This window comes from Aptenodytes forsteri, unplaced genomic scaffold (genome assembly GCF_000699145.1).
Source record: "Aptenodytes forsteri isolate BGI_AS27 unplaced genomic scaffold, ASM69914v1 Scaffold51, whole genome shotgun sequence".
In the NCBI taxonomy this organism is placed as follows: Eukaryota; Metazoa; Chordata; class Aves; order Sphenisciformes; family Spheniscidae; genus Aptenodytes; species Aptenodytes forsteri.
Genome location: NW_008795495.1, coordinates 6,046,455 through 6,074,008, shown reverse-complemented (window position 1 = coordinate 6,074,008; position 27,554 = coordinate 6,046,455). Strand labels below are relative to the sequence as shown.

At 36.8% G+C, this 27,554-nt stretch overlaps 1 protein-coding gene across 6 annotated transcripts in view; it reads left to right on the top strand.

Moving 5' to 3' along the window:
- The window catches only part of RBM26 (RNA binding motif protein 26), a 60,110-nt gene that overhangs the window by 31,310 nt on the left and 1,246 nt on the right, over window positions 1–27,554 (top strand). For 5 of the 6 annotated variants that reach the window (XM_009281736.2, XM_009281735.2, XM_019472696.1 and 2 more), the window contains 8 exons: window positions 440–511; window positions 3,522–3,650; window positions 5,845–5,919; window positions 6,583–6,753; window positions 13,020–13,124; window positions 15,694–15,903; window positions 18,039–18,125; window positions 23,481–23,594. In XM_009281736.2, the coding sequence (XP_009280011.1) occupies window positions 440–511; window positions 3,522–3,650; window positions 5,845–5,919; window positions 6,583–6,753; window positions 13,020–13,124; window positions 15,694–15,903; window positions 18,039–18,125; window positions 23,481–23,594 (963 nt within the window). The remainder of the gene's footprint in view (window positions 1–439; window positions 512–3,521; window positions 3,651–5,844; window positions 5,920–6,582; window positions 6,754–13,019; window positions 13,125–15,693; window positions 15,904–18,038; window positions 18,126–23,480; window positions 23,595–27,554) is intronic. The other variant, XM_019472697.1, reaches the window with a different exon arrangement.

The window sequence follows — 27,554 nt, the reverse complement described above, 5'->3', positions numbered from 1 at the left end:
AGACCACCACACTTCAGAAAACATTTGTAGTTTAAATTCAAACAACTTTCTGCAATTGATGCCTGCAAATACCAGATTATAAAACACAAAAACTGAAGTGTATTTAAAAGGGCCTGTGTAGATAATCCTCTGCCAGCTAGCATGTCATGGACTTCTTGCAAAAAATATGTAGTATAATCTTTGATTCCATATTTGGCGTTATCTTTGTCTTATCCAATCTATTTATAGATGTATATTAACTGTAAAATCAAATATCTAAAATTCATTTTATCAAGTGCTTTAATACTATTTTTCGTGTATTGTTGGTCCAAAGTCTATGGTTTTATTAGTTTAAAAAGTTTTTTCTAAATTCCTAACATTTGGAATTACACAGGAAACAGTAAAATACTCATTAAATAAAGTAAATACTTGAACTGTAATTTTTTTTTTGTTTTCTTAGAATGTGACTAAATTATCTGTGAAGGATAGACTGGGTTTTGTGTCAAAGCCAGTTACTCCAACAACTGAAAAGGTAAGAGAATGTTTCATATTCTCTTCCTCTCACATTTAACTTCAGTAGAATTAATTTTATTATAAGACCCCTTGTGTCAATTTGAAGTTTGTTTTATAACTATGAATAAAGTTATGTGGTAAAGGTTAGTTTTATGAAATATAATATATTGAAACTCAGCAGATGGCTAAATGATTATAAGAAGAATAAAATATGCTAGGACAGAAGCTGCTATTCTGTGGTTTTCGTTTTAAAATAGTAGGTTCCATTTATTCAGTCATGAAAATAACTAGATATGTTCCAGGATCTTGAGTTGTTAGAAGAATACAGAAATAAATTTAAAAAATAAATAAATTTTGACACTACATATGAATCTATAGAAAGCCTTTCTATAAAAACGTTGTTGGGCTTTTGTGTCCCTGAAAAGGTGATGCTGTAAACATTTACCCTCTTATTTGGTCTTACAATTTGCAGTACTTATGAAAAGATAAAAGTGGAAGTTAATCAGTATAGAAAGGACAAAGAGAGGTAAGGTGGGAAAGGTGCATCTGAATGGTGGTTATGAGTATGTATTTTGCCCAGTGGTTGCAATTTTCAGAACACTGAGTTGTTGATGTGTTTACTTTAGTAGCAAAGTTTGTGATGCATGTTTCCAGACCTATTTAGCACCTTAGGGGACAGGCTTCCCCAGTGTTTATAACATTCGTTTGAGAAGACTTTTGATAGAAAGGCAGCAAGTTTTACCCAGCAACAGGATTTCTCTGCCTAGGTATATATCTTTTCTATTGGGAATTGACTTGACCTGAAATGAATGAAGCATCCACTGCGTTTTCCTCCCACCCCCTTACAATATGGCAGTTAATCGATTTAGTGGAATCTAACTAAAGTAAAATCCACCCCAAAGATACTATGCTGTACCTAGCATACAAAGGTAACAATGCTTAATGTTGAGCTGTAATTGTAGAGGATGTCTCTTCGACTCATTTCAAGCCAAGCAGTCCACCTAAATGCACTGTTGTTGGCTTCTTGCCCATGTTTTGTCGTTGGTTTGATTAGTTGCATTTTTGTTGCTGTAAATTAGTTGCAGATAAATACCTTACTGTGTATTCCTGAACTGTATTTTACATACATACTATATACTTACTTTAGAAATAGGAAGTCTGCTTCAGTTTGAGTGGAAATACTTTTTTTTTCCCCTCATTCCTTAAGAGTTGAGTTGTCCTGAAAACACTTTTCTACAAAGAGTAGATTCATGCTAAGATGTGTTTTCTGCTGTGCTGTCTTATAGTAGAGACTGATTTTGATTAGCTCCTGGGCTGTTCAATGGACTGGTTGTGAAGCAGCAGTTTCCTTTAGCATTTTTAGTAGGGTTCTGAAACTTGGTTTGACCCATTTTTACCTACTATTGTCCCTTTACAAGGAAACACCTTGCTTAGTTTGCAGTGATAACGCTCTGTAATCATTAGAAATTAAATAGTTGAAAGCTGTCAGAAAACACAGATGTCATGTCCTAGATGTTTTTTTTTTCTTCTGACTGAGTACAGGGTTTGACAGGAACTTCCCAGTGAGAAAGTAGGTAGCTATGCTTCCCAAAGAGCAGGAGGAAAAGGAGGCAGAACAGTCATCATGAGGCCTTTTAAGATCCGTATAGGGACTTGCAATTTATGAACTTGTGAAGAGATTCACATTATTCCTTCTCTTGAATAGTATTAAGAGATTTAGAAGACATTAATGTGTTGCTTCTTGCTCTTCTGTATTAGTTGATGCAGGTAGATCTGCTGTGGCATCTCTCCTTATATTAAAAGAGATGAGGAAGCATGGTTCACTCTGCCATGAAGTTAGTTCAGGGCAAAAGGAGTGTGTCAATATTTTTGTCTTTGGTCCTCTGTGATGTAGCCTGTCCTAAAGCTACTTTGTAATAGGAACTATATGGTTGGGATGTGCATACATTCATGTGCTTTAATAAGTTAAAAGAAAATTCCTTCATCTCCTTTTTAATGGCCTGCTCAGAGCATTTTATATCACCTTTTATAATACCCCATAACATGCTTTGATTTTTTTTTTTTTTCTACCTTCTCTCTGCACTGCCTACTCTAGAAAATACTTTACTGTGGGAAGAAATAGTATAAATAGCACAGTGAAGTGAAAAGCTTACATATATATATATATTAAAAAAGGTATTTTTAAACTCCTGGAAATGATACCAATTGCATAATTGCTGTGATTTGCTAACAAGGCGGACAAGATCATGCCTATATTATCTCCAGCACTTAGCCATGGATTTTTCAACACTTATATGGCCAAAATGTCCTTAAAGGACCATGATAAGAAAACACAATAGTCCAAACCTTCAGGTATTGTGGAGATGTATACAGTATACTTTAGAGAGGTTGTAAAGCAGACAGCTGTGTTCTCAGTTAAGTCATGGAGAAATTTTCATACCTCATTTTACAAACGTAGGAAAGAGAACAGAGAGACATAGGAGTCTCTTCCTTTGCTGTACAATGTTGAAGACTTCCCTGTACTTGAGTTACTTCTTGTTGATTGTGCAAATTCTACTTTGCACAAACTGCATATGAAAAGGAACTATTGTGTCTACTTTGGACCTTAGTCTCTAAAATTATGTTGAATTTTTGTTTAGAAAATTCAAGCAGCCATGAAAAATTGAATTTTAAACTTCAAAACAAAAAAGAAAAACTTCAGTTATTCTTGCGAAAATCTGTCTTCTGTTTCCTTAATTATGCTCAAATATGTAAAATTTTATATATTTGAAACTTGGAAGTACATATGAATCTCAATGGAAAGGATTTATAATCTGATGTTTATAATTCTTAGATATCTGATGTGATGCTGCCTCTCTAAAAATTGTTTAACTTCAGCAACTCCAAATATAATTGTTACACCACATTTTTATATTCCATATCATAAAAACAGACAAAAGAAAAGACACTTATATATTTTTAAGCACTCATGTTTTTTTAAAAAAAATTGAAATTCACTGGCAAAAAAATAAAATGATTTCCTCCTATAGGTTTTATCCACTTCTACTGGCTTGACAAAAACTGTGTACAACCCTGCTGCTTTGAAGGCAGCACAGAAATCTTTGCCTGTTGTTTCCACTTCCGTGCTAGACTCTAATGAAGCACAGAAGAAAAAACAGGTAAATTAAATATGCTTCTTTATAAAATGGACCTAGATTGGGAACTTGTGACCACTAGAGAATAGCGCACTATGTATATTCATCTAAGAGCATAGTCTCAAGAGCATAGATGAAACTATTTAAAAGATTAAATTCACTATAATGGTTTCTTTTCAAAGAACAAGAAAATTCAGCATTGTTTTGTTATTTTTTCAGTGTATGTTCAGACAGTGTAAGCAGGTTTAAAATTCTCTAGAAGTTCAAAATGTGAAACACTTTTTCCTGGAAGCAGAATCTCCATGTTGAGGCATGAATTGTCTATCGTGAGTGAGAAGGGAGTATAGTATAGTCACCATTCTTCTCTCTCAAGCCTTTCTGGAACTGGCCTTTATTCTCAGTGTGTTTTGTACTTGTGACCAAAATTGTTTCTTCACTTGAGAGAACTGAGAAGTGTATGACTCTGCATTTTATTCTTTCCAAACTATAGTTCTGCATCCATTTCTATTTTTTGCATAGTACTAGGTTTTCTCTTTTTTTATGTATATATTACAGAAGAAATGCAAGAAAAATGCATTTGGCCTTGAATAGGTTGCTTAGTTGTAGTTTAGCTTGCTTAGAATTTTCAAAAGAACCCAGTAAAGCTTCTTTTTCACGTTTATTCTTGTAATTTAGAAAAACTAAATACAGGACAATGTTTATCTTATTGGTTTCAAACCACAAATTAAGTGTTCGATACTGAAGTAGATTCAAACAGAAGTATTGAAAGCAGTATAAACATTAAACAAAGATTTTAGCCTATTGGTAAGCTTCTGTAACTAATTTGAAATAGCAGTTTGTAGCGGTATGTCAGTTGTGGCATTAGTCCAGACTTTAAAGAAATCACTTCTAATTTTGGGATTTCATTTCATATTTGTTCCCTAAAGCATGTTTTTTCAGAATTAGAGCCTTTACCTTTTAAGTTAAGACACTAAGTGCCTGTGAAATGGCAAAAATCTCATAATAAAATTATTGACTTAGCATGACAGCTGTAGGGTTTTTTTTTGAGAGAAGACACTGAAGACACGCTAAGTGATTGGCTCTTTTTTCATGTGCTCTTGTGCTCTTTCCTCTCTTCAGAGATTTCTTACTACAATATACTAGCACTTGTGGAAAAATATGATTTTGTGGGACTCACTCCCTTCTTTCCTTCTCTCTCCCTAGTTTTTCTTAGTATTCATCCCCTTGTCTTATCTTCCCTTTCCCTTCAGAAAAATGATTGTACACTGTATTGCAAAACTAACATTTCATGCAGCAGATTTGTCAGTATTTGGGAAGACATACAGAAACCTTATTACTATTTCTTTTTTATGGCTGTTGTACGTTTACGCTCTTTGTATAAGGTAATCCACTTGCAGTCTGATCCCAGTTGATTTGTGATCTAGAGGTACAAAAACATCTTCTGCCTCTCCTATCCCATTAAATATATTGGTATCAAAGCTCTTAATTGTTTTCTGCAAGTATCCTGCTATCTAAGACTTCTCCATTCTGTATCTGAGAGCAAGAAGCAATTGCTTTCTCTCAAGCAGCATTAGTAGAAGCTGAGCACAGCAGCTGTGGCATCTCCTGCTTCTTCTGAGTGCAACATGTCACAAATTTATCAGTTTCAATTCATTTTGATTTGCCCACTGCAATGTCAAGATTCTGTTTTTAGCAGATTGAGTGGTAGTACTTGTCACTTCCAAGTTACAGTAGTCAGACACAAGAGAGATGGTTTTCTTTGGGTAACATTTTAATTTTAGAAAATAGAATGTATTTTCTTTTTGCTTGTAACTGTACTGGAGAATGTGTTTTAATTGATGGACTTGATTTACAGTTGCTTTCAAGATACTGTCTTTGCACATTTAAACTCTCGTATGTTGTACCTCTTGCGGTAGTATATTATATTGCCTTTCAGCTTTCCGTGGAGTTGTGTAAGGGGTTACTTTGTACGTAAGTGATAATGAAGTCTTCCCAGCACAGGTCTGAGAAAGATCATTAGATCCTTCACTAATTTGGCGATGCATTGTTTTCCAAAACATAATTTGAAATGTTGCCTGTTAGTACCTTGAATTTCTGTTACTAATTTTTTCCCTGTTACTGTAAATTATTACCGTATAGTTGTCAGATATAGTATATTATTCTTCTGGAGTTATTTTTCAAAATCTAGAAACTTTCTCTAATATTTTTATGCTTCTAGGAAGCATTACGACTTCAACAAGATGTGAGAAAAAAGAAGCAAGAAATCTTAGAGAAGCACATTGAAACACAAAAGGTAAAAAGTTAGCATTAAAGAAAGTCAGCAATTCAGTTGTAGAATCTCAGTTCACTTCTCTGAAATATTTCAGAATTTGTAAGCATGAGCTACAAAACTGACCTATAGAATAAGCGTTCTCTTAGAACAGTATTATCACATTATTTTAAGTTTAGAGTTTTAATCTAACTTGTCTTGTTAGTTCACTTCAAAAGCGACAAGCTTACGCAATTTAGGTGCAATTTTAGTTAAAATTGCCTAATTTGGGTGCAACATGCATATGTTTTTTGGGAGAAGTGAAAACCTGAGATTTCCACTTGACAAGAGCAGGAGAGATTGATGTAGAAAAGTATGCCTGACTGCACTCGGGCCTAGGAGGAGAAAAAGGCCAAAATGTCATTTAAGTTGAATAAAAGTTTTGAAATAATTTAAGTATGTTGAGCAAATCTGTCCAAATGAAATGGAGATATCAGATGTTCATTAGCAAATGAATTAATCAGAGATTCAGACAAAGATTTTAATTTAATATAACCTGTTAAAAGCCCTATATGTTGAGTTTGAGGATCACAACAAAAGAAATGCAATATTCTGCTTTTCCATTAGTTGTAATGAGTACTGGAAAACAGATCTGTAACAGTAGTTGTTAAGTAAAATGATTTTTTTTTTTTTTTTTTATTTAGACAGATGCTGATTTCAAAGCTGGAGAAGAATAAAGCCATGAAGTCAGAAGACAAAGCAGAAATCATGAAAACACTGGAAATTTTGACTAATAGCATTACCAAGTTAAAGGATGAATTAAAAGGTGTATCACCAGGAGGAGGGGCTCCTTTAAAAAGCATGAAAACTAAGACTCAGGTACTCAAGTTTTGGTCAGCTTTTTAATAAGATGAATTCACATGCTTATGTCAGCAGAATAAAAATACGCAGATACATCAGCAGTATTTAGAACCATACTGGTTTAATTTTTAAGTCTTCTTTGAAGTGAGATTGGTTTTGCCCTTTTTTTAAAGGAACGTAGTTAATTTTAAGACCATGCTGTTGTCTAAAAGGTTTATCCACTGTTACACAGATCGTACGTCATCTGGAAAACCAAAAAAAAAAAACCAAACCAAAAATCCTATGATTATTTCTTTTGCCTTACCCGATCTTTTGTGTATAGTCTATTGCTTTCTTAAACTTCTAATAGAAATCATGAAAATAGTATTTCTTATGCAAAAGGATTATAATTATGTAAAACATACCTTCTGGTCAGGTTTAATATACAAAACAAACTGCTTCATGAAACTACTTGACTACTGTACTGGTACATATAATTTTCTGGGGTTTTTATGTCACTGAAATTTTTCAATATATCAAGCTTTTTAGATTGAAGATTATACTGGTCAGTTTTCCTTTGATCTAGCCACCCATGTTTGGGTTGTACCTGTGAGAGCAGTTTTCCTTCTCTGCTATCATTCTTGTTAGTATATGGCTATAACTAGTTTCCCAACTGCTTAAAGATGCGATTTATATTACCTTTTTAAAATGCAGTATTTTGCTTTTTATAGAAGTGTTTGCTGTTAAACAGGTCACAAGGTGATTAATGTGTTCTTTTAAATACATTATAAGCTTTTGTTGCTTTATCAAGTGAGGAAGTGCATACTAATAAAAGAGCAGATTTTTGTACAGTGTATTTTCCAGTAGAAGACAAAAACCCTTGATCTTTTCTTGCTGTTTTCATTCAGTTCTTAAATCTTCAGAATGCTTAGTCTTCTAATGTTTTGGGATTCTGTTTTAAAAAGCTGGTGTAACATTACAACCCAGATTTAATTTACATGGATCATTAGCTTTCAGTGTGAAACAGCATTTCTACTGCTTTATTTTACATAAAAATATAGGCATTAAAAGTAACTGCAGTGTAAATTACAATGATGTGCAGTTTTGAAAAGAAATATCAAAAAGTAATACTGAAATGACCTGTATGTACTCACTGTAGCTTCTTACGTCGTTTGTCAGTCCGGAAAAAGTTGAAGCAGCATATTTTTATCCTGAAAGTGGACATAGATTATAATTTCTGGAAGTCAGTTTTTCCCTCTTAAAACTCCTCTTCAGTTGCAGTGGAATACTCTACTGTGTTTTAGAGGGGGAACTAACTGTAACAATCCCAGAATTCAGACACTGCCATAATAAGATTAAATTCTTCTTTTTTTGGAGAATAGAGACAAGAATTTTTTTTTATGTTTTTGAAAGAGAGTGGACATTGTTTAGTGAGAAAATTTTTCTGAGAGGTCTGGAGGAAGTTACCTACCTGTAAAGAGAATTTGAACAATAAAAGTCCTAGAAATTGGCAATATTTTCAAAGCTGCATTTGATTGTTAAAGCCTCATGTTTTTGAGAAATACTCTTCTGCTGGTGGTGTACAGTGCTTCATAAATTTGAACAGGAAGAATAGTTTATAACAGTTTTGGTCCAGGAATAATGGTTTCATCACATGCAAGGAAAGAATCCAGACCCATAGGAATGAAGAAGCAAGTTGCATCATGCAAACTTGGTAAATTCTTGACTAGAAAATTGTGAATGCAGCATTTTAACCTATGACAGTTATTTTACCTTGAGAGTGGTCCAGTAAGTTCTTAGAGCAGGCAAGAAAATAGTCGGATAACACAAAATTGCCCAAAATGGTTGAGAATGGAAGGGATCTCTGAGGATTGTCTTGTTCCATCACCAGGCACCACTAAGAAGAGTCTGGGTGTCGTCTTTACTCATCCACACTGGGTATTTATACACATGGATAAGGTCCCATCCCCCTGCCACCTTCTCATCCTGAAGTCAGACAATCCCAGCTCTGTCAGCCTCTGCTCATAATAGTAGACGCTCCAGTCCCTTAATCATCTTTGTGACCTTTCGCTGGAGTCTTTCCAGTGTGTCTCCCTTGCGCTGGGGAGCCTGGAACTGGACACAGCACTCCATATGTGGCCTCACCATTGCAGGGTAGAGAAGGATCACCTCCCTTGACCTGGTGGTGTTGGTCTTCCTATTGCAGCCCGGGAGTCTGTCGGCCTTCTCTGCCACAAGGACACATTGCTGGCTCATGTTCAACTTCTTCTCTGCTACCAGGACGCTTGAGGTCATCTTCATGTGGGCAGCCCCCAACCTGTACTGGTGGCTGGGGTTATTCTTCCCCAGGTGCAGGACTTGGCATTTCCCTTTGTTAAAATGCAGGAGGTTCCTCCTGCCCCATTTCTCCAGTGTGTCAAGATCCTTCTGAATGGAAACACAACCAGCTGGTGTAGCAGCCACTCCTCAGAATTTTGTATTGTCCACAAACTTGCTGAGGGCACACTCTGTCTTACCATCCAGGTCGCTAATGAAGATGTTAAACAGTATTGACTGCTGGGGTACACCAGTAGTGACGCGTCTCCAGCTGGATTTTGTGCCACTGATCAGAACGCTTTGAACCCAGCAGTTTAGCCAGTTTTCAGTCAATCTCACTGTCTTCCTGCCTACTTAGCACGTCATCCTTTTGGCTGTGAGGATGTTGTGGGCGACAGTATTGAAAACCTTACTGAAGTCAAGATAAACAACTTCTACTACTCTGCTCTTGTCCACCAAGCTAGTCATCTCATTGTAGACAGCTGTTAAGGTTAAGCATGATTTCTCCTTCCCTTTCCCCAATCACCTTCTTGTTCTTAATATGCTTGGAAATGGTTTCCAAGATTATTTGCTCCTTCATCTTCCCAGGGATTGTGGTGAGGCTGACCAGCATGTAGTTCCCCAGATCTCCTTGCCCTTCTTGAAGATCAGAGTGACGTTTGCTTTTTCTCAGTCCCAAGGAACCACCCCCAAATGCCATGACCTTTCAAAGATAATTGAGATTGGCTTTGCAATGACATCAACGAGCTCCCTCAGTACTTATGGTTGTGTCCTATTGGGTCACAGGTATTTGTGTATGTCCAGTTTGTTTAAATGTTTCCTAACTTGATTCTCTTCTAACAAAGGTAAGTCTTCCTTGCTCCAGGCTTTTCCACTGGTCTCAGGATCTGGGATTGCTGGAGGCAAGTCTTTCCAGGAGACTAAGGAGTAGGAGGTATTGAGTACCTTGACTGTTCCTGTGTCCTTTGTTGCCAGGTCCCCGTTCACATTCAGCCCACATTTTTCACAGCATGCTGCTGATAGGCCTGCAGAAGTGTTTCTTCTTGTTCCTCGCCCCCCTTGCCAGATTCAACTCCAGACGAGCTTTGGTTTTCCAAACCAGTACCTGCATGCTCAGACAGTTTCTCTATATTCCTTCTGTGATCTGACCCTGCTTCTATCTCTTGTACACCTTGTTTTTGGATTTAAGTTTTGTTAGGAGCTCCTTGTTCATCCCAGCAGGCCTCCTGCCACCTTTGCTTTATTTCCTGCACGCTCTGGAACTTGGAGGATATGATTCTTGAAAATCATCCTGCCTTTCCAGTAGATATCCAGGCCCAGGGTCTTCAAACAGGAGGCTTCTTCCAATTGTCTGAAGAAGGCCTCATCTACTTCTTTTACCTGATTAGGCAGTGTGTAGTACACACCCACTGCAACGTCACCCGCATTGGTCTGCCGTCTTAATCCTGACTCACAAACTTTTGACTGGCTCATCATCTGTACCCAGGCAGAGCTCTGTGTGTTCATACTGCACTGTCACATAAAGGGCAACTCCACTCCTCGCCATCCTGGCTTGTCCTTCCATAAGAGACCGTATCCGTCCACTGCAGCACTCCAGTAGTGTGAGTTTTCCTACGATGTTTCTGTAGTCTCAATGAGATTGTAGCCCTGTAACTGCGCACAGACATCTAATTCCTCCTCTTTGTTTCACATGCTGTGTGTATTAGTGTACAGGCTCTTCAGAGAGGCACTGATTTCCCAGAAAAGAAATGAGATCTTCCCCTGTGATACTGTTCTGTAGGCCCTCCCTCATTTATGTGGATTGGTATGTGTATGCTTGAGGTGGAATCCCCCTTCAACCCAGTTTTGTTGATCTTCAGATCTCTTCTGCCCACATCACCCGTTGCTTGACAAGCTGGTCCACCACTTCCTTTGTGTGATGGTTGTTTTTACTTAGTAAAGTGAGGTGATATGCTAATTTGAATTACAGTTTTAATGAAGTTTTTGAGCTGGTTTTCCATTTCCTTTGTAATATGGAAAGTGAAGAAACATTTTAAGCAAACCCATTTCATAATGGACAAAATATCCAAACTGTAGAACAGTTGATTTTATTGATTGTGCATTATCTGTAAGCATTGTTTTGTTAACACTTGAAAGAGAGAAAACAATCAGTCCCATCTGACCTTTGTGAAAATGAGGAGTTAACAGAGCCTTCAGTTAAAATTTACAACTTTGACAATTTTCCGAAAGACTTTGCTCTAGGTTCTTTTGCATTTTCTTAGTGTTTAAAACCTGGGCAGCTCAGAAGACCCTGCAAACTTGAAGCATTAGGTAGATGAGGCCCGTGTGGCTGTGCCATTATCTTTACCTATTTTTGACTTGTTCCAGTTCATGGAGATTACAAAATACTCTTCCCCCTGAGTGTAGAAATCTTTGCTGCTTCTTGGTATGTCTTGAAGGAGGTATTTTCTCCTTGAGACCTGGCACAGCTCTGTAAACGGGAAGTCTTCATTAAGAGCACTAGAAATAAACCTCAAAAGTCTAGAGACTTTCTTTACGACACCCACGTCACTGGCTGCTTTGTGAGTTCTAACTGCTGGTCATTATTAAACTTCAGAAGTGGTTGTTTTGCCGTGTCATTGATGTGTTGCAAGACAGTGGGATTTGAGAAAAACACTGTTTCCAATTTTGAAAACTTTGAAAACCATTACACAGGAGATAAGGGATTTTTTTTTTTTCTGTGGTTGCTGTAGATGATAAAATGGGGCTGAAAGGGGTTCAGGTTGAAGTTGCCAGTTGAATAATCCAGCTTTTTTTCTTTTAAAGCTTCCAGGAAAAAACAAAGAAACAAAAAAACCCCTTCTTTATCATTCAGTGGTGATACTTGGTTTCCAACTGTCACAACTGCGAAATCTTCATCTCTTGACAACCAGCCTTTGAATACATTACATGCTGTGGTTTTGAATCAACGGGTGTAAATGTAAAACTGTTTCACAATCATCTATAATTTTATCCTTCATTTGTGATGTCACTGGAACATTTGGCTGCTGTTTTTTCCATTAAAAAAAAAAAAAAAGAAAGCTTCCAATTTGGAACAGAACTTCAAATAAAATTTTCATGGTCACATAAAGCCCTTTCCTGCACCTGTACCAGCACCTGCACCTCAGTGGTTGCAATGAACATGTCTAAATTTGGATTCAGAGACACCTTTCAGTTTCATATATATTTTTGAACTTTCTAATAATTTTTTTTAAGGTACTGTGTGCTGGAAGGCAACTCCGGGTGCATCAGAGACCAACCTTTTGTTAGCAGAGGTCTTGTTACTGTGTTTTTTCTACTGTGGTCTGAACAGAACTACCATTTGTGCTTTTTGCATTATGGAATTATGATAAACTTAAATGCTTTTTCTCATTACTGATTATAGATTTTGTATTCATTCATAATTGTACTGCTTTTTTTTGTAGAATCCCTTTTTATCTCATCATCACCACCATATAATTTTGCATTTTCTATTTTGTGTATCTCTAGTTTAGAAAAAATTCCATTGGCTTTGGCTTTGTGTGGTAGTCTAAAAGCTTTGACATCACCAAGTTCAGAAACATACTACTACACGTTGAAGTTTTCTCTTGCCAAGAAGGCTCCTAAGCTTGTGCTTGGTTTGTTTTTGAAGGTGGAAACCTAGTGTAGTAAGCAGTATACCTGCAAAGTTACAGCTGTGATCTGAATTAATAAGCCACAACTTGGTTAAGTTGAAATTTTCACTACAGCTTCTAGTTTTCAAATTCCCTTTCCTTAGAGTTTCTAGGAACTTGTTTTCCAGATAGAGGTGATGTGGCAGACTTCTTCCTTACCTGGAGGCCAGCGCTGGCCAATCCTTAAGTCGCTGTGTATTTTTGAAATAGCCTGCTGATAGGAGCATAGCAATAGATTCTTGGGTTTTATCGGAAAAGTGTTTCCTCAGTAGAGAATGTGAACTGTGGAACTAATAATTTACCGTAACAATTTCTTAGATGCAGAAAGAGTTACTAGATACTGAACTGGATTTATACAAGAAGATGCAAGCTGGGGAGGAAGTTACTGAATTAAGACGAAAATATACAGAGCTACAGCTGGAAGTATGTTTGTCTCTTCTTTTGTAGCAATTAACTTTTAATCAAATATTTTCATATATGTTTATTAGCTTGTGTATTATATCATAAACTATTTTTTTCCAGAGTGCAATATTAAGTTGCATGTAGATGGAGGCATTTAGCAATAATATTTTAAAAAATCAGTTTCTGAATTCCACCAAGGTTGAGGAATAGTATTGTCTTTAATTTCGATTGCTAATCTATTTAAATTCTGTAACTATTTACATGACATGATATTTTATAGATTTGTGGTACTAATACTTCCTTGAGAGCATGGAGTGTTTTTAAATTGTTGCCTGTAGGTGGCTTTGTGTTTGATACAGAAGAGTTAAAAAACACTGCTTGATCTTTTATTCTTAAGTGTTAGCATCCTCTTAATGACATTAACCAAAAAGGCTGAAGTGCCAAAAGTAGTATTACAGCATTGGTTTCATGAGAAGGAGGACTTAGCAAAAGCAAATACAATGTTTCAAGAAGTGTTCAATGTATAGAAACATGCTTTTTCTTAAAGTACTTGCTTTTAAAAGAATTCAGAAGGCTGTGCAAGATTCTTCATATCTGTGTCTTATTTTAGAAATTCTGAATGCTGTGGGTGTTGTTCTGTGTTATATTGCACTGTCTTGCCTATATGATTGTGTAATAACTACTTAATTGCATGATAATCTTATATCTCTTTTTGCTGTTAAGCAGGCTGCTGTGTGGCTTAAATCCCTCTTGTCTTAATGAAGTTTGGTCATGTCTTATGTATAACTACATATGAACACAGTGCACATACGTACGGCTAAGTTGCATTAAAATCTTACTTTAAAACTAAGTTGTTACGCAGCTTTGGTAATTGTGAAAATAGGTTTGTTAATAAGCCAAGCCAACTGAATACAGATGACATAAAAGCTTATGTTAACAATATAGATTCTGATGGTGAATAATATTTCATAGGTGTACTGAAAGCTTATTTATAAATCGTACATTTTAGAAAATATGTGAATTGAATGATCTGTAAAATAGCAGTAGAAAAGTAGGTGTTTGTTCAAGATAAACTTACACTGTAGTTGAGTGTGCTAATCCTACTCGATCTCTCATTGAGTCTGTATTTCAAGTTGGAAAAATTTGTAGGTCTTTCAGGAAAATAATTTTTGCTAGTAAAATGAATATTCTGAGGCCTTTAGCATATACTGATCAAAGTAGATTGAGAAAAACAGGGTTATTAGTAAAGCACACCAGTATGTTTCAAGAAACAGCATGAATGTATCCCTTGTATAATTTACAAGAAGGATACGGGGGTTTTTTCCTCTTGATGTTTGTTTGATTCTTCAGTATTCTTACAAATTCTTTAGAAAAACTTTTATTCACACATTGTCTTTGTGACTTTAACTCCCACGATAATTCATGTGTTGGTTCTGTGGCTCATAACCTGCTGTTCTGTTCCAGGTGGCCCTGATTTTACTGTGAGAAAACCCAAACAGTATACAGCTTGATTGTTGAGTCAGCATAATCTTTAATTTTCGGGATTATTCATTTAACCACTTAAAAATGTTTAAAAAAACCCAAAAAACAAACAAACAAACAAACAAAAAAACCCTGCAGGATTATCTTTATAAAAAATAAAAAGTGAAATATAAACTATTGTAAAATTATCTGAATAATTTCATGAATAAAGCCATAACAGATTGATCTCCTCATGGGCGATATCACTGGCATGCATTAAAGTAGTGCTATCAGTGCTTGAGTTGTAAATAGTGTAGGATATGTTAAAAGCGTTGTTATGGTGATTTCATTTAACATTTGATTCCTACATCAGATCTATTTGGGTTTGAAAAGATATATTTTTTTTTTTTATTCTTGTTATAAACGTTGAAATTAAATCCTTGAAAGTGCTTTTTTGAAACTTAAAATAACTATTGTGAATTATTTTTTAAATGGCTGTCAGAAATAGTCATCGGCCTTTTGACTTCCCTTGGAGAATGCATGCCAGTTCTTTAGAAGGGATACACAGATACTGTGGGAATGGAAATTAGTGAGTATGTAGAGCCAAATTTTTGATGAATACTTTGTCCTTGGAGGTGCTCGTTAGAGCTTCTGTTTCATATCTCACAATTCTGTGGCCAAAAGCTATTATGCTGGATTAATTCTGGTCAGAATAAAAGTCCTGGCTGGACTTTCAGAGGCAAATTAAGAGACAAAGATAAAGAGACAAATTAAGTAGTTAGTCACCACATCAAGAAAATTTGTTAATGAAATTTCAAAAGCTGCACTGCAGTTCCTTTCTCCTATGAGGAACTATCCTCACAGATGAGGGCTCTTTTGATATCTGTTCTTAATACTTGGTTCTTTTTTTCCAATTTCCATGCTATTTTTGATCTGTTAATAATAACATTGTTAGCTTTTTAATGTTATTAACATGTTCACCTTTTGCTATTTTCAGACCTGTAAGCTGCTCTTTCTGAGGCTTGTTTGGGGATGTGTTTTTAGGAAACATCAGAATATGTGTTTGTTAATTTTGTCTATTTAGATTATGAATTTTAATACATCAATATGTTATGTATAAACATCTTAGGCTGCCAAACGAGGGATTCTTTCTTCAGTTCGTGGTAGAGGGGTTCATGCAAGAGGTCGGGGTGCATCACGTAGCAGAGGTAGAGGAATACGAGGCCGGGGTAGAGGCAGAGGAGTTCCTGTGCATGCAGTTGTGGATCATCGACCTAGGGCATTAGAAATCTCTGCATTTACAGAAAGTGATAGAGAAGATCTTCTTCCTCATTTTGCGGTATGTGGCAATTTCACTTTTTCTGTTCTTTGGATGACATTCTTCTATTGAATGACTTGTTTTCTCTTGATTCAATTCATCTGGAAATACTATTTAGGAATGAATCTTTAACATGATATACCTGTTCATGGAAAAAGAGGATGCATCAGAAAAAGGTGAAACAAAGAGAAATTACACCATTGATTCAACTAGTTATAACTGTAATCGCATAGCATTTACAAGGCTGGGTTTTTTTTCTTAAAAAGAAAGGAAATTGGGAATATAAGGTAATAACTGATATTTATTTGTTCAGGATATATGTAAAATTGTTACAAATATTTAGGAAAGATAAAATAACTGGATGGTGAGAACAAAGACTGAGTCAGTGCCAAACTTTCAATACCTGAAGTCTCTTTATCTTTACTGAAGTATCTTAACAAGTGCTTAATGAAAATTTTCACTGAAATTTCTCAATGCTTTTGCCTAACTTCCTGAATTTAAGAATCAAGATAAGAATTGTGCAACTATATGCAGATCTTGGCAGGGCAGCCAAAGGCTTCTGTTTCTTCATCTCTGTAAGCGTAAGAAGTCAGAGCTTCTTCTACTTTTTTTTTTTCTGTTTTTTAGTCTAAAAAATGATAAATTGACGTACATACTTTTTAGCAAATTTTTATATGCAAATAATAAAGTGAGAGAAATCAACATAAGTTTTTTTTAAAAAAAAAAAAATAAAAAAAACCAAAAAAAAAAAACCCCCGCCACTATTATACTGGGTTTTTTAAGGTGTCGTGTTTCCAGGAGCTCTCTCTATATATACATACATAAATGTATGTATATATTTTGTTCCCCTTAAATACACCGCATCATACCTATATAGGGGAACAAAAAGGGAACCATCATACCCATACGGGGAACAAAATTAATTTCTATAGAGATGAATGACAGACCGAACAGTTATACATACCTATATATGTGTGTGTATTTAAGGGGAACAAAAGTGCTTTCTATAGAGATGTATGACGGACTGAATATTTGAGCAATGACTTTACAAATTATTGGTGTAAAACTAAGAACATAAAACTTTAAAATGAAGCAATATAATCCACTTGGTCAACCATAGGACATTTCTGAGTCCAGTTTCAGTGATGAGTATAAGAAAAAACTTATTTTTAATCTACAGCATGATACTGTGATTTAGCCTGCCTTATGAACATTGTTAAAGTAAATTTTGCTGGTCACCTTTCACATTTTGCATTTTATTATGTACTTCTCTTACTGACTGCAAAGAATATAAAAATGAAGACAGAGAATCTGCCACTGGTAAAAGCTTGCTGTGTGCAGTCAGTTTATGGTCATAAATTTACTAAGAACTTAGCATTTTCTTATACTTTGGTTTTATTGCAGGGAGTATTAAACTTACTGTCTTTACCAAACAAAAATATTAACCAAAAAGAACTTATTAGCATCAGCAAATACAATTCTAGTCACAGTGTTAGTAGTATAGCACTGAGAAAAAATATTAATTACTTCATTTTGCAGGTTGTGCATTTGCTGTTTTTAAACTTGCTCCAAATTCCATGGAAATGCACTGAGCTGTATTTCTGTTTCTGTGATATGATATCACAACTCTGCACATCAGCAATGCACTCCACCTGTACAGATATGTTGGGCATTGCAGCTTACAGTGATGGCAGCGTTAAAGGTAGCAATACCATAGAGACCATTACAGGAATAGATGGGTCAGGTTCTTAAGATGCTGAAATCAAGTTAAGTTTTGAAGCTTTTGCTACAGTCCCTGTGTCTAACAAATCTTTTTGTGGAAGAGTTTCATAATAGACTGATGGAATCATCTCAAGATCCCTTCTTTTTGATCAAGAGAGAAGTATTGAAGCAGAAGAACTTCTTTTTCTGTCATAATTTTACTTCATACTTGTATGTTTACAATCAGGAAATCCAGAGACTACAGCACTTTTGTGCTTTAGAAATGCAAGTAAAAGTAACTGTATTCCTTGCAAGGACGAGTACTCTGATTGGCATTAAGGCTGTGAAAGGTATACTATTCTAATTTTATATGATTTTTGAGGGCATTTGATTTAGGACAGCATTTTTAAAGGAGGAGAACTATTTCACTAAGCTTTTTTTTTATTTATTAAAAGCAATATGGTGAAATTGAAGATTGCCAGATAGATGACTCTTCTCTTCATGCGGTGATTACCTTTAAGACAAGAGCAGAAGCTGAAGCTGTGAGTATAGTCTTTGTTGAAAATACTCTGCAACATTCAGCTGCTTTCTAGTTACATTATACTTCTGTATTTGATTAAATTTAATACTGCTAATTATTTTAAAACATTTTAAAAGAAGTCTTGACACAAAAGTTTAATTCTAGATTAAACACATTTGTCAGAACAGCATATTACTGAAATCCTTAGGAAATTAGGATGTTTATAGCAAGCTCAAGTACAGGACATAAGAGAGAAATTAAGAGAAACACTTGGGAATTGATAGCTGGATGTCTTGGTTTATCTTTATTTAATTGCCAGTTATTTTCACCTGAAGACTTGGTACCCTCACAGTCTGCCTGAAATTTCAGTGACATTCTGCAGAGTGAGCCTATATATTTTGTTTGGGATCAGTTGGATTTACCTTTGCCTGAAAACCTGTGACAGTGTAAATGTGATTTGATGTGATGTGATTTTCTCTCCCCCCGCCTTTTTTCCTTTTTTAGCATATTTCTTGGAAATCTAGGAAATTACAGAAGTATAGAATTACAGAAGTAACTTTTAGAGACTAAAATCCAGAGTTGAGGTATATTGTAATTCAGCATTATACATTTATACATTTGGCTCAGCCTTATTCAGTCCATGTTGTAGGCAGTATGTGAACCCGCGCAAAATAACGACCATAGTTGTTCTGCAAATGATCTTGTTTTCTTTAAAATCCTTACATCACTGTTGGAAAGGAGTATCCTGAAAATAATAGGGACTTCAGAAAGAATGGATTCATATTTATGGTATGGTTGTATGGAAAGATTTCATTTTATATTTATATTTTGCACAAAGTTTCTATTTTTGCACAAGTTCATCTTGTGGAGTTTACTTGAACACAATTTTCATACCTGGCCAGACTCTTTTTTTGTGCACTTTATCTTGAGACACCAGTAACCTGGTTGACAGAAATACTGATATTTACAGTGCAAATTAAGCCAATGACAATAGTTTTGAACACGTAACAGTATGATTATGGTTACATATTTTGAGAAACAATTTGATGCATGTGCCAAACATTTTACAGAAACAGAAGTTTTGTTTGTGAAACTCTTAGATATAGCAATGATGAGCACTAACTGTATAGAGATTGTAATTATTCTGTAAAAAAGGAAGTGTAATTAATGGTACATAGTATATACTGACTGATAGGGGAAAACAGTGCTGTACAGCTGTATTGAAGAAACACAGTTCAACAGTGAACAAAAGTTCTGTGGAGAGTAAGAAATACCTGTTCGCAGATAAAAGCTGTCATAATTGGTTTGCTCACAAGTGGACTGAACTAAGGTTGGAATTTTAGTTTTGGTGTTTCCTGACATTGGGTACTTCGTTTTGCAACTTCATATTCTTTGACGTCGTTTACATAGGAAATATTCTAAGTATTGAGAGGAACTTCTGCTTCCCTGAAAATAAAAATAGTTCACTTAGAACAATAATCTCTTTTTATGGACTGTCCAAATAAAGTCTTTACTTCTCCCAGGTGCAGTATGATTCACAACAAGGATCTTGACAGTATCTTACTACAGATACTTGTTTATCAGCAAAGTACAGTTTTTACTGTTATAACTTGTTGTGCCTAAAAATTGGCATGGAGAATCATTTCAGCCTTAGCTAGATTTCTGTACCCAAAAAGCAGGGAATGGTAGTATTTTGGAACCAAACGAGAAGTGTAGCAATAGGAAACACCTGAAAAAGAAGGTAGTGCAGAGAATGAAGAAAGATGTGGGCAGGGGGAGAAGGGAGATACGTTTGGTGGAAAGGTTGAAGTCAACATTATGTCCTTCTCTCTCTCCCTTCTCTCTCTCCCATTCCCTTCTCTCTCTCTCTCTCTTTTCCTTTTCTCTCTCTCTTGTTCCCTTTTTTCTCTCTCTCGTTCCCCCCTCTCATTCCCTTTTCTCTCTCTCTTGTTCCCTTTTTCTCTCTCTCTCCCGCACCCTTCTCTCTCTCTCTCTTTTCCTTTTCTCTCTCTCGCTCCCTTCTCTCTCTCTCTCTCTTTTCCTTTTCTCTCTCTCTCGTTCCCCCCTCTCATTCCCTTTTCGCGCTCTTGTTCCCTTTTTCTCTCTCTCTCTCTTTTCCTTTTCTCTCTCTCTCGTCCCCCCTTGTCTCCCCACCTAGTTCCCTTCTCTCTCTCTCGTCCCCCCTTGTCTCCCCACCTAGTTCCCTTCTCTCTCTCTCATTCCCTTCTCTCTCTCTCTCCCGCACCCTTCTCTCTCTCCCATTCCCTTCTCTCTCTCTCGTTCCCCCCTCTCCTTCCCTTTTCTCTCTCTCTTGTTCCCTTTTTCTCTCTCTCTCCCGCACCCTTCTCTCTCTCTCGCGCGCGCTCCCTTTTCTCTCTCTCTCTCGTTCCCCCCTCTCATTCCCTTTTCGCGCTCTTGTTCCCTTTTTCTCTCTCTCTCTCTCTCTCGTTCCCCCCTCTCCTTCCCTTTTCTCTCTCTCTTGTTCCCTTTTTCTCTCTCTCTCTCTCGTTCCCCCTTCTCTCTCTCTCGCGCGCGCTCCCTTTTCTCTCTCTCTCTCTCTTTTCCTTTTCTCTCTCTCTCTCTCTCGTTCCCCCTTCTCTCTCTCGTTCCCCCCTCTCCTTCCCTTCTCTCTCTCCCCCCCTTCCTTTTCTCTCCCCCCCCTTTCCTTCTCTCCCCCCCCCCTTTCCTTCTCTCTCTCCCATTCCCTTCTCTCTCTCTCTCTCTCTCTCTCTCTCTTTTCCTTTTCTCTCTCTCGCTCCCTTCTCTCTCTCTCGCGCGCGCTCCCTTTTCTCTCTCTCTCCCGCACCCTTCTCTCTCTCTCGTTCCCCCCTCTCATTCCCTTTTCGCGCTCTTGTTCCCTTTTTCTCTCTCTCTCTCGTTCCCTTTTCGCGCTCTTGTTCCCTTTTTTCTCTCTCTCGTTCCCTTTTCGCGCTCTTGTTCCCTTTTTCTCTCTCTCTCTCTCTCTTTTCCTTTTCTCTCTCTCGCTCCCTTCTCTCTCTCTCATTCCCTTCTCTCTCTCTCGTTCCCCCCTCTCATTCCCTTTTCGCGCTCTTGTTCCCTTTTTCTCTCTCTCTCCCGCACCCTTCTCTCTCTCTCGTTCCCCCTTCTCTCTCTCTCTCCCGCACCCTTCTCTCTCTCTCGTTCCCCCCTCTCATTCCCTTTTCTCTCTCTCTCGTTCCCCCTTCTCTCTCTCGTTCCCCCCTCTCCTTCCCTTCTCTCTCTCGTTCCCCCCTCTCATTCCCTTTTCGCGCTCTTGTTCCCTTTTTTCTCTCTCTCGTTCCCCCTTCTCTCTCTCTCTCTTTTCCTTTTCTCTCTCTCTCGTTCCCTTTTCTCTCTCTCTCCCGCACCCTTCTCTCTCTCTCGTCCCCCCTTGTCTCCCCACCTAGTTCCCTTCTCTCTCTCTCTCTCTTTTCCTTTTCTCTCTCTCTCTCTCGTTCCCTTTTCGCGCTCTTGTTCCCTTTTTCTCTCTCTCTCTCTTTTCCTTTTCTCTCTCTCTCCCGCACCCTTCTCTCTCTCTCTCTCTTTTCCTTTTCTCTCTCTCTCCCCCCTTCCTTCTCTCCCCCCCCCCTTTCCTTCTCTCTCTCCCATTCCCTTCTCTCTCTCCCATTCCCTTCTCTCTCTCTCTCTCTCTCCCGCACCCTTCTCTCTCTCTCTCTCTCTCTCTCTCCCGCACCCTTCTCTCTCTCTCTCTCTCGTTCCCCCCTCTCATTCCCTTTTCGCGCTCTTGTTCCCTTTTTTCTCTCTCTCGTTCCCCCTTCTCTCTCTCGTTCCCTTTTCTCTCTCTCTTGTTCCCTTTTTCTCTCTCTCTCGTTCCCTTCTCTCTCTCTCTCTCTCTCTCGTTCCCTTTTCTCTTTCTTTTTTTTTAAATTTATGATGCATTTCACTGCATTCGAAAAGCAGTATGTTTTTCCTCAATCAGTCTCAAATGGAATAGGTGGAGTTTTCAAGCTGTATCCAAGGTGAAGTTCAGAATATGTTCCAGAAAGTGGGGATATTTTGGCTGGGTCAGAATTCATGATCAATGTGTGAGATGTTCACATTCTAGTTAGCATTAAACTTCTAATTGTCGAATGACTTTGTGTCTAATTGCACCTTCATTTTTTAAATTAAAATTTTATGAAAACTGTGTTTGATCAAATTAGTAAAATCTGTATTTTCCTTAAAGATATACTTACATATTAAATATATTTCCACTGGAATTTCTGTGCTTACTACTAAAGCAGACTTTTAAGACTGGCAATTGGAGAAGTTGTAGAAGGTAATCATTAAAAACCTCTGTTGAGGCCAATTGTGATGTAAATGCAACTAATATTTTACCCTCTTAAATGAAAATAGGCCTAAGCTTTATGACCATATATGTTCTAGCCTGGAAGGAAGAGGAGGATTCCCTATTGTAAAATGTTGCATTTTTATGTAGTAGTAATTTCTTCCAAAGATTACAAGTTGTTTCTGGACCTAAATGTCACGTATAAGTACTTTTAAAAATTCTAGTTGTGTGACATTGTGATGAGACCATGGACAAAAAGCTCCTGAGCTGCATTTTAATAAGCATAGAATCTTTTAAATTTATCATAAATTTATATGTACAGATTTAAAATTTATACCTGGGGACTTTAATATCACACAATTCATGTTCAGATGTCATTGAACATGTAATTGTTTCTACATTTCACATTATGCTGTGCTTTCAGATTGTACTATAAATCTTTTGTGACCATGACGGTTATTTCGGACTGTTGCTAACGCTGATTTATGCTCATTCATGTTACTTTAATTTGAACATACTATTTCCAAAGCAGCCACTTAATGCAGCTGGTACTTAGAAAGGCATGAATATCCCATAAGTTAAAAATTTTTACATTTCAATTACAACGACTTTACAGGAAGTGGAACGTTTTCCAGTAGATTAAGTTGTAATCTCAAAGGAGCTTTTTTAGTTTTTTGGGTTTTGGGGTTTTTTTTAAATATATTAAATCATTTGTATTTGTGGGATGTCTTACTACTTCCAGTAAATTATACAGTAACAGTTTTGTGTCCATCTTTGAAAGGTGAAGAACCCATCAAGATAATATTAAAAACCAGAAAGGTGTTGGTTCAGTATGTTACCCACATCACCAAATGCTTTATGGTTTTCAAAGCTTATTTTCTTCTGAATATATTTTGATCATTTTCCTGAAAGGATATGTGAATTCCATGTGCAGTGAATGAAGTTGTTTTGTTTTAACCTATTAACAGTAATTCAGTATGAACATATCACAACTTGGATTTTCTTTTGAAAAAGCAGGCTGTTGGTTTATTTCTGGCATTTAAGTATTACTGAAGTTAATTTTTCCCCTGACAAAGAAATACGTAACTAAAACGTTTAAACTTCTTTTAGGCTGCAATTCATGGATCTCGTTTCAAAGGACAAGAGTTAAAGTTGGCATGGAACAAGCCCGTTGCTAGTATGTCAGCTGTTGAAACAGAAGAAGCTGAACCTGATGAGGAAGAAGTAAGCTTGCTTTTTCTTTTTTTTTCTGCTTTCATTTTTGTTTTTTAAGATGAAATAATGTAGCTTTTTCAAAAGAAAATGATCTGTTGATTCATACTTCTATTTTTGATTCTAACTCATGTTTTGATATCAGAAAGTGGATTTATCTATAAATACCTTTCCTGTGTTCTAGGCTGTTGAAAGTCCAGATACTATACTTTTCCTTGCAGAAATGTTTCATTTCTTACACAACAAAAAGCTCTAGAGGATATAATCTACAAAATGGAATGGGTGGGTTTGAGAGAGAGAGAGATTTTGTCCAAAACATGGGGTTTTGTACCATCTACTTCAGGCACTAATTTCTTAGAGTATCAAATTTCAGAATCTAATTTTCCTTTATAGAGAGATACGGCTTGGAGGATACAGGTGAAGGAATAATTTAGAGCATTTACTGACTTTATTCAGACATTTAAAGTACCCCTGCTGAGTGTTAGTCTTCATCGTGGTGCATGAAAGATATTAAAGCCTTGTCCAAATAACCTTAATTGGTTAATGTAGGAATAGTGGAACAACATTTCTTGATGAATTTAACTCATTACACTCAAAATACCAATGTTTGTGAAATCTGAAAAATAAATGCCACTTGGGGAAGAAGTCAAGCAATCTTTTTTTCTAATTCACGTACTGTCAGTTAGCTGTATATATATATATTTGCAACAGAATAGATGAAGTAGAAGTACACCTTGAATTACTTGGTGATAGTATTTTGTCTGTACCTTTTTCCTATGATATTTTGGCAAACCTACCATAGAAGCAGCTTCACAAGATTGTTTTGATGTAACCAAATTTGGTTAGTTTTTTTACACTTTGTAGTGTTCACTTTCTGGTGTTTTTTTCCCGAGGAAAGCCAGTTTGTCTATTTACTTTCTGTCTCCAAAAATGCTAATTTCTTTTTAGCATGTCAGCCAAAGACAGGTAGACTACCTCCACCACTGTGTATTCATATTAGGCATTTGCGCATTCTGACTTACTAAATATTACTTTCCTTGTATATGAAAACCTCAAGCATTGCCAGATAGTAATGAGCTGTGAGTGAACAAGAGGCTACATTGGGGAATCTTCAGAGCATCTTAGATATTTTGTCACTTTTTCGGTGAGGTATTGCCTGTGAAGACCAACAGCAGTGTTTGTTGCTGCAAGGAGTCTACGTTATTGAGAGGTCTCATTGAGTAACTACTTCACTGAGACTTCTCCGTTTTGCATAATGAAGGGTGGGTGTGGAGGGATATGCAAACACTTCAGCAGGGTAAAGGAAGGAAAGTACGGTTTCATTGGTAGGTGAGCTACAGTGAGGTTCATCTTTTAACCCCACCTGAAGACACTGAGTGTAGGAGGGAACCTCTGGGGTATAGGTAGTGGGGGAAAGGAAATGAAGATAGTAACAAGCTACATGCACTGGCTGCCCTGGCAAAGGGAAAATACAGATTTACAAAGACCTCGGGCCTGGATGCTTGATGACATCTTGTCAGCTGAGAAGTGTTTGTGGTGGGTGGATACATCTATTTTAGATGATGGTTGTTCTCTGTAACAGGAGTCATCAGGTATGGAAAGAAAACTCGGGGAAAAGACTGCATGAGACTGTTTTCTGTAATTCATAAATTGATGGACTCATCTAAAACTTTGCAGATTTTCAAAATTTAAGTGAAAAGAGGACATAATGGGGGTTTTTTGCTATTAAGAAATAATTTCATTATTTGATTGTTTACCTTTATTCTAGATTTTTTTTCCCCCCTGACCATTTATTTTTCTAACACTTTTCTTGAGATCTGATTTTTTTTTCTTTAATTTAACTTTTCATTTGCTTCTGGACTCTTTCTGCAGTCATTCCTTGGCTAATTATTCTTGTGGAAAATGTATAGGAGTTAATCTTGGATCAAAAACCCTAGCTGTTCATTGCTTTTGTATGCTTTCTGAAATCTTTGCAATAGCAAGTGTGTAATATAAAAACATTACCTATATTTTTGTTAATAGTGTTGCTGGATTCTTACTTGGCCCAGTGTTTTTACAGATTTTTTTTTTTTTTAACGTGATTGATGTACTTACCTCTGACCCTTTCCCATTTTTCAAAACAAGCCAAATATATGTAGCTCTCCTGTCTTCTTTGTGTAATGAGGTTGGATTTTATTTGAATTTTCTACAACTGAATTAGTCCCCCTAGCCTTCACCAAATTTCTTTACATGAGGGATTTCTATTCAATAATCCTTGGGAAATTTTGCATTTAAATGCCATTCTTTCCTTCTGTGAGCTTTGTATTACTTCTAGCATTTGGTTAAGTTAGTATTTGAAGTATAATGTTATGATCCCCAGGTCCCGGATGGATGAGTTCAAGAACTTCATGTTCATGTGCTGAAGTTAAACCAATTGCATAAAAGAAATTTTACATAGTTTTATTGTTTAAAATTTGGCACTTATGCAGGATTAGATTGGGGGTGGGGAAGGTTCTTAGACTCAGTGGCCTGAATTTGTCGTACATTCTTTACAGATGTAAAAAGTCTTGAGTTTCTGCATGCCTACAATTCATCATGCTACCTGCTTAACTTCATTGTATAGCAGCTATTGTGAACACATGAAAAAAGGTTTCCTCCATTTTTCCATGTCTAAACTACCATTTTAGTTCAGCTAAGGAATACTATGCTAAAGAGGGATAGCAGGCTTAAGACTTGAGTGAAACTAAGTACCTTGATGTTTAAAAAAAAGAAAAAAGGGAGCTAGATCGTTCAGCAGAGTGACATTCTTAATAATGAAACAGGACTCTTAGTCCATTTATGAAAATATGAGGTAGGTCTTTTGGACTTGGATGCTGTAGAAAATCTCTGGTGAGTAGCCATTTAATTATGAAAGCACCTAATCGTCCTAGATGCCTTACGTGTTCTACACCTGGGTGCCTAACAAAAGAGTTGACTCAGTAGAGTCAACAACAGATGCCTAGGAAGAGTATAAGACGTGTAAGTAGAAATAAGCTTTTAATCATCAGCGGTTTGCAGTTCGGGGACCTGTTGAGTCAGGTGTCCTTGGTAGGTGTTTATGAATTTGTCTGGTTTCTTTGGAATTTGAATAGTATCTGTAATGCCCTGCCAACAGGGAATGCTACTGCTCAACTATCTGTGCTAAGAATAAGTATCTTTATATGGGACCTGCCGCCTGCATGTTTAATTTTGATGTTCTCTTGCTCTTGCATCAAAAAAACCCATCATTCTCTCTTCACTTTCTCCAAGACACTTAATATATATGGACTCCTGTCATACTTCCCCTCAGTTACTTTCTCTTCAGGCCAGAGAGTCCGTATAGTTGTTCCCCTGTATGGAAGTTGTTCCAGGCTTTTTGATTATCCCTACTGCCAGCCTCGTGCACCTTAGAGTTCTGCTTGTGCGCTGCCCAGGACAACTCCTTTTTGACAGCACTGTTGTATTTTAGCCTGCTGGACATCTAGACACCAGGGGAAGAGGCTAAGTCCTCAGAAAGCTTCTGTGTTTTAGTCTGGCTTAGAGTACCCAAGCATTCATTGACAGACAGGTCAGGTGTTGACAGAGCTGCTTTTTAAAATGCACTTTCTGTAGGCAAAAGTAATGAAGATAATAGTTTCCCCCTCTTGTAAAACAGCCTACTGGAAAGAGAGACGGCTTAGTTCTACGCTTTCTTCAGCCTAGAGCCTTGCATCTCTCCAGAAGGCTCCCTAACTGCACAAATCAACCTTCACACCTCCTGTTGAATTTGGAAATTCTGTAGCAAAAAACTACAATTACTGGGACAAGAAGAAGAAGCAAGGAAGACCATAACTGTTATCTAACAGCTGGGAGACTTTTCTAGGGAAAGATATCCCTGTGTTTTAGTCCTTTCTTTAACTAGTACAGAAATTGTTGTGATAGGTGCAATCATCAAAAAAGTTCTGAGACGGCATGGTTTATATGTACACCCCTGTG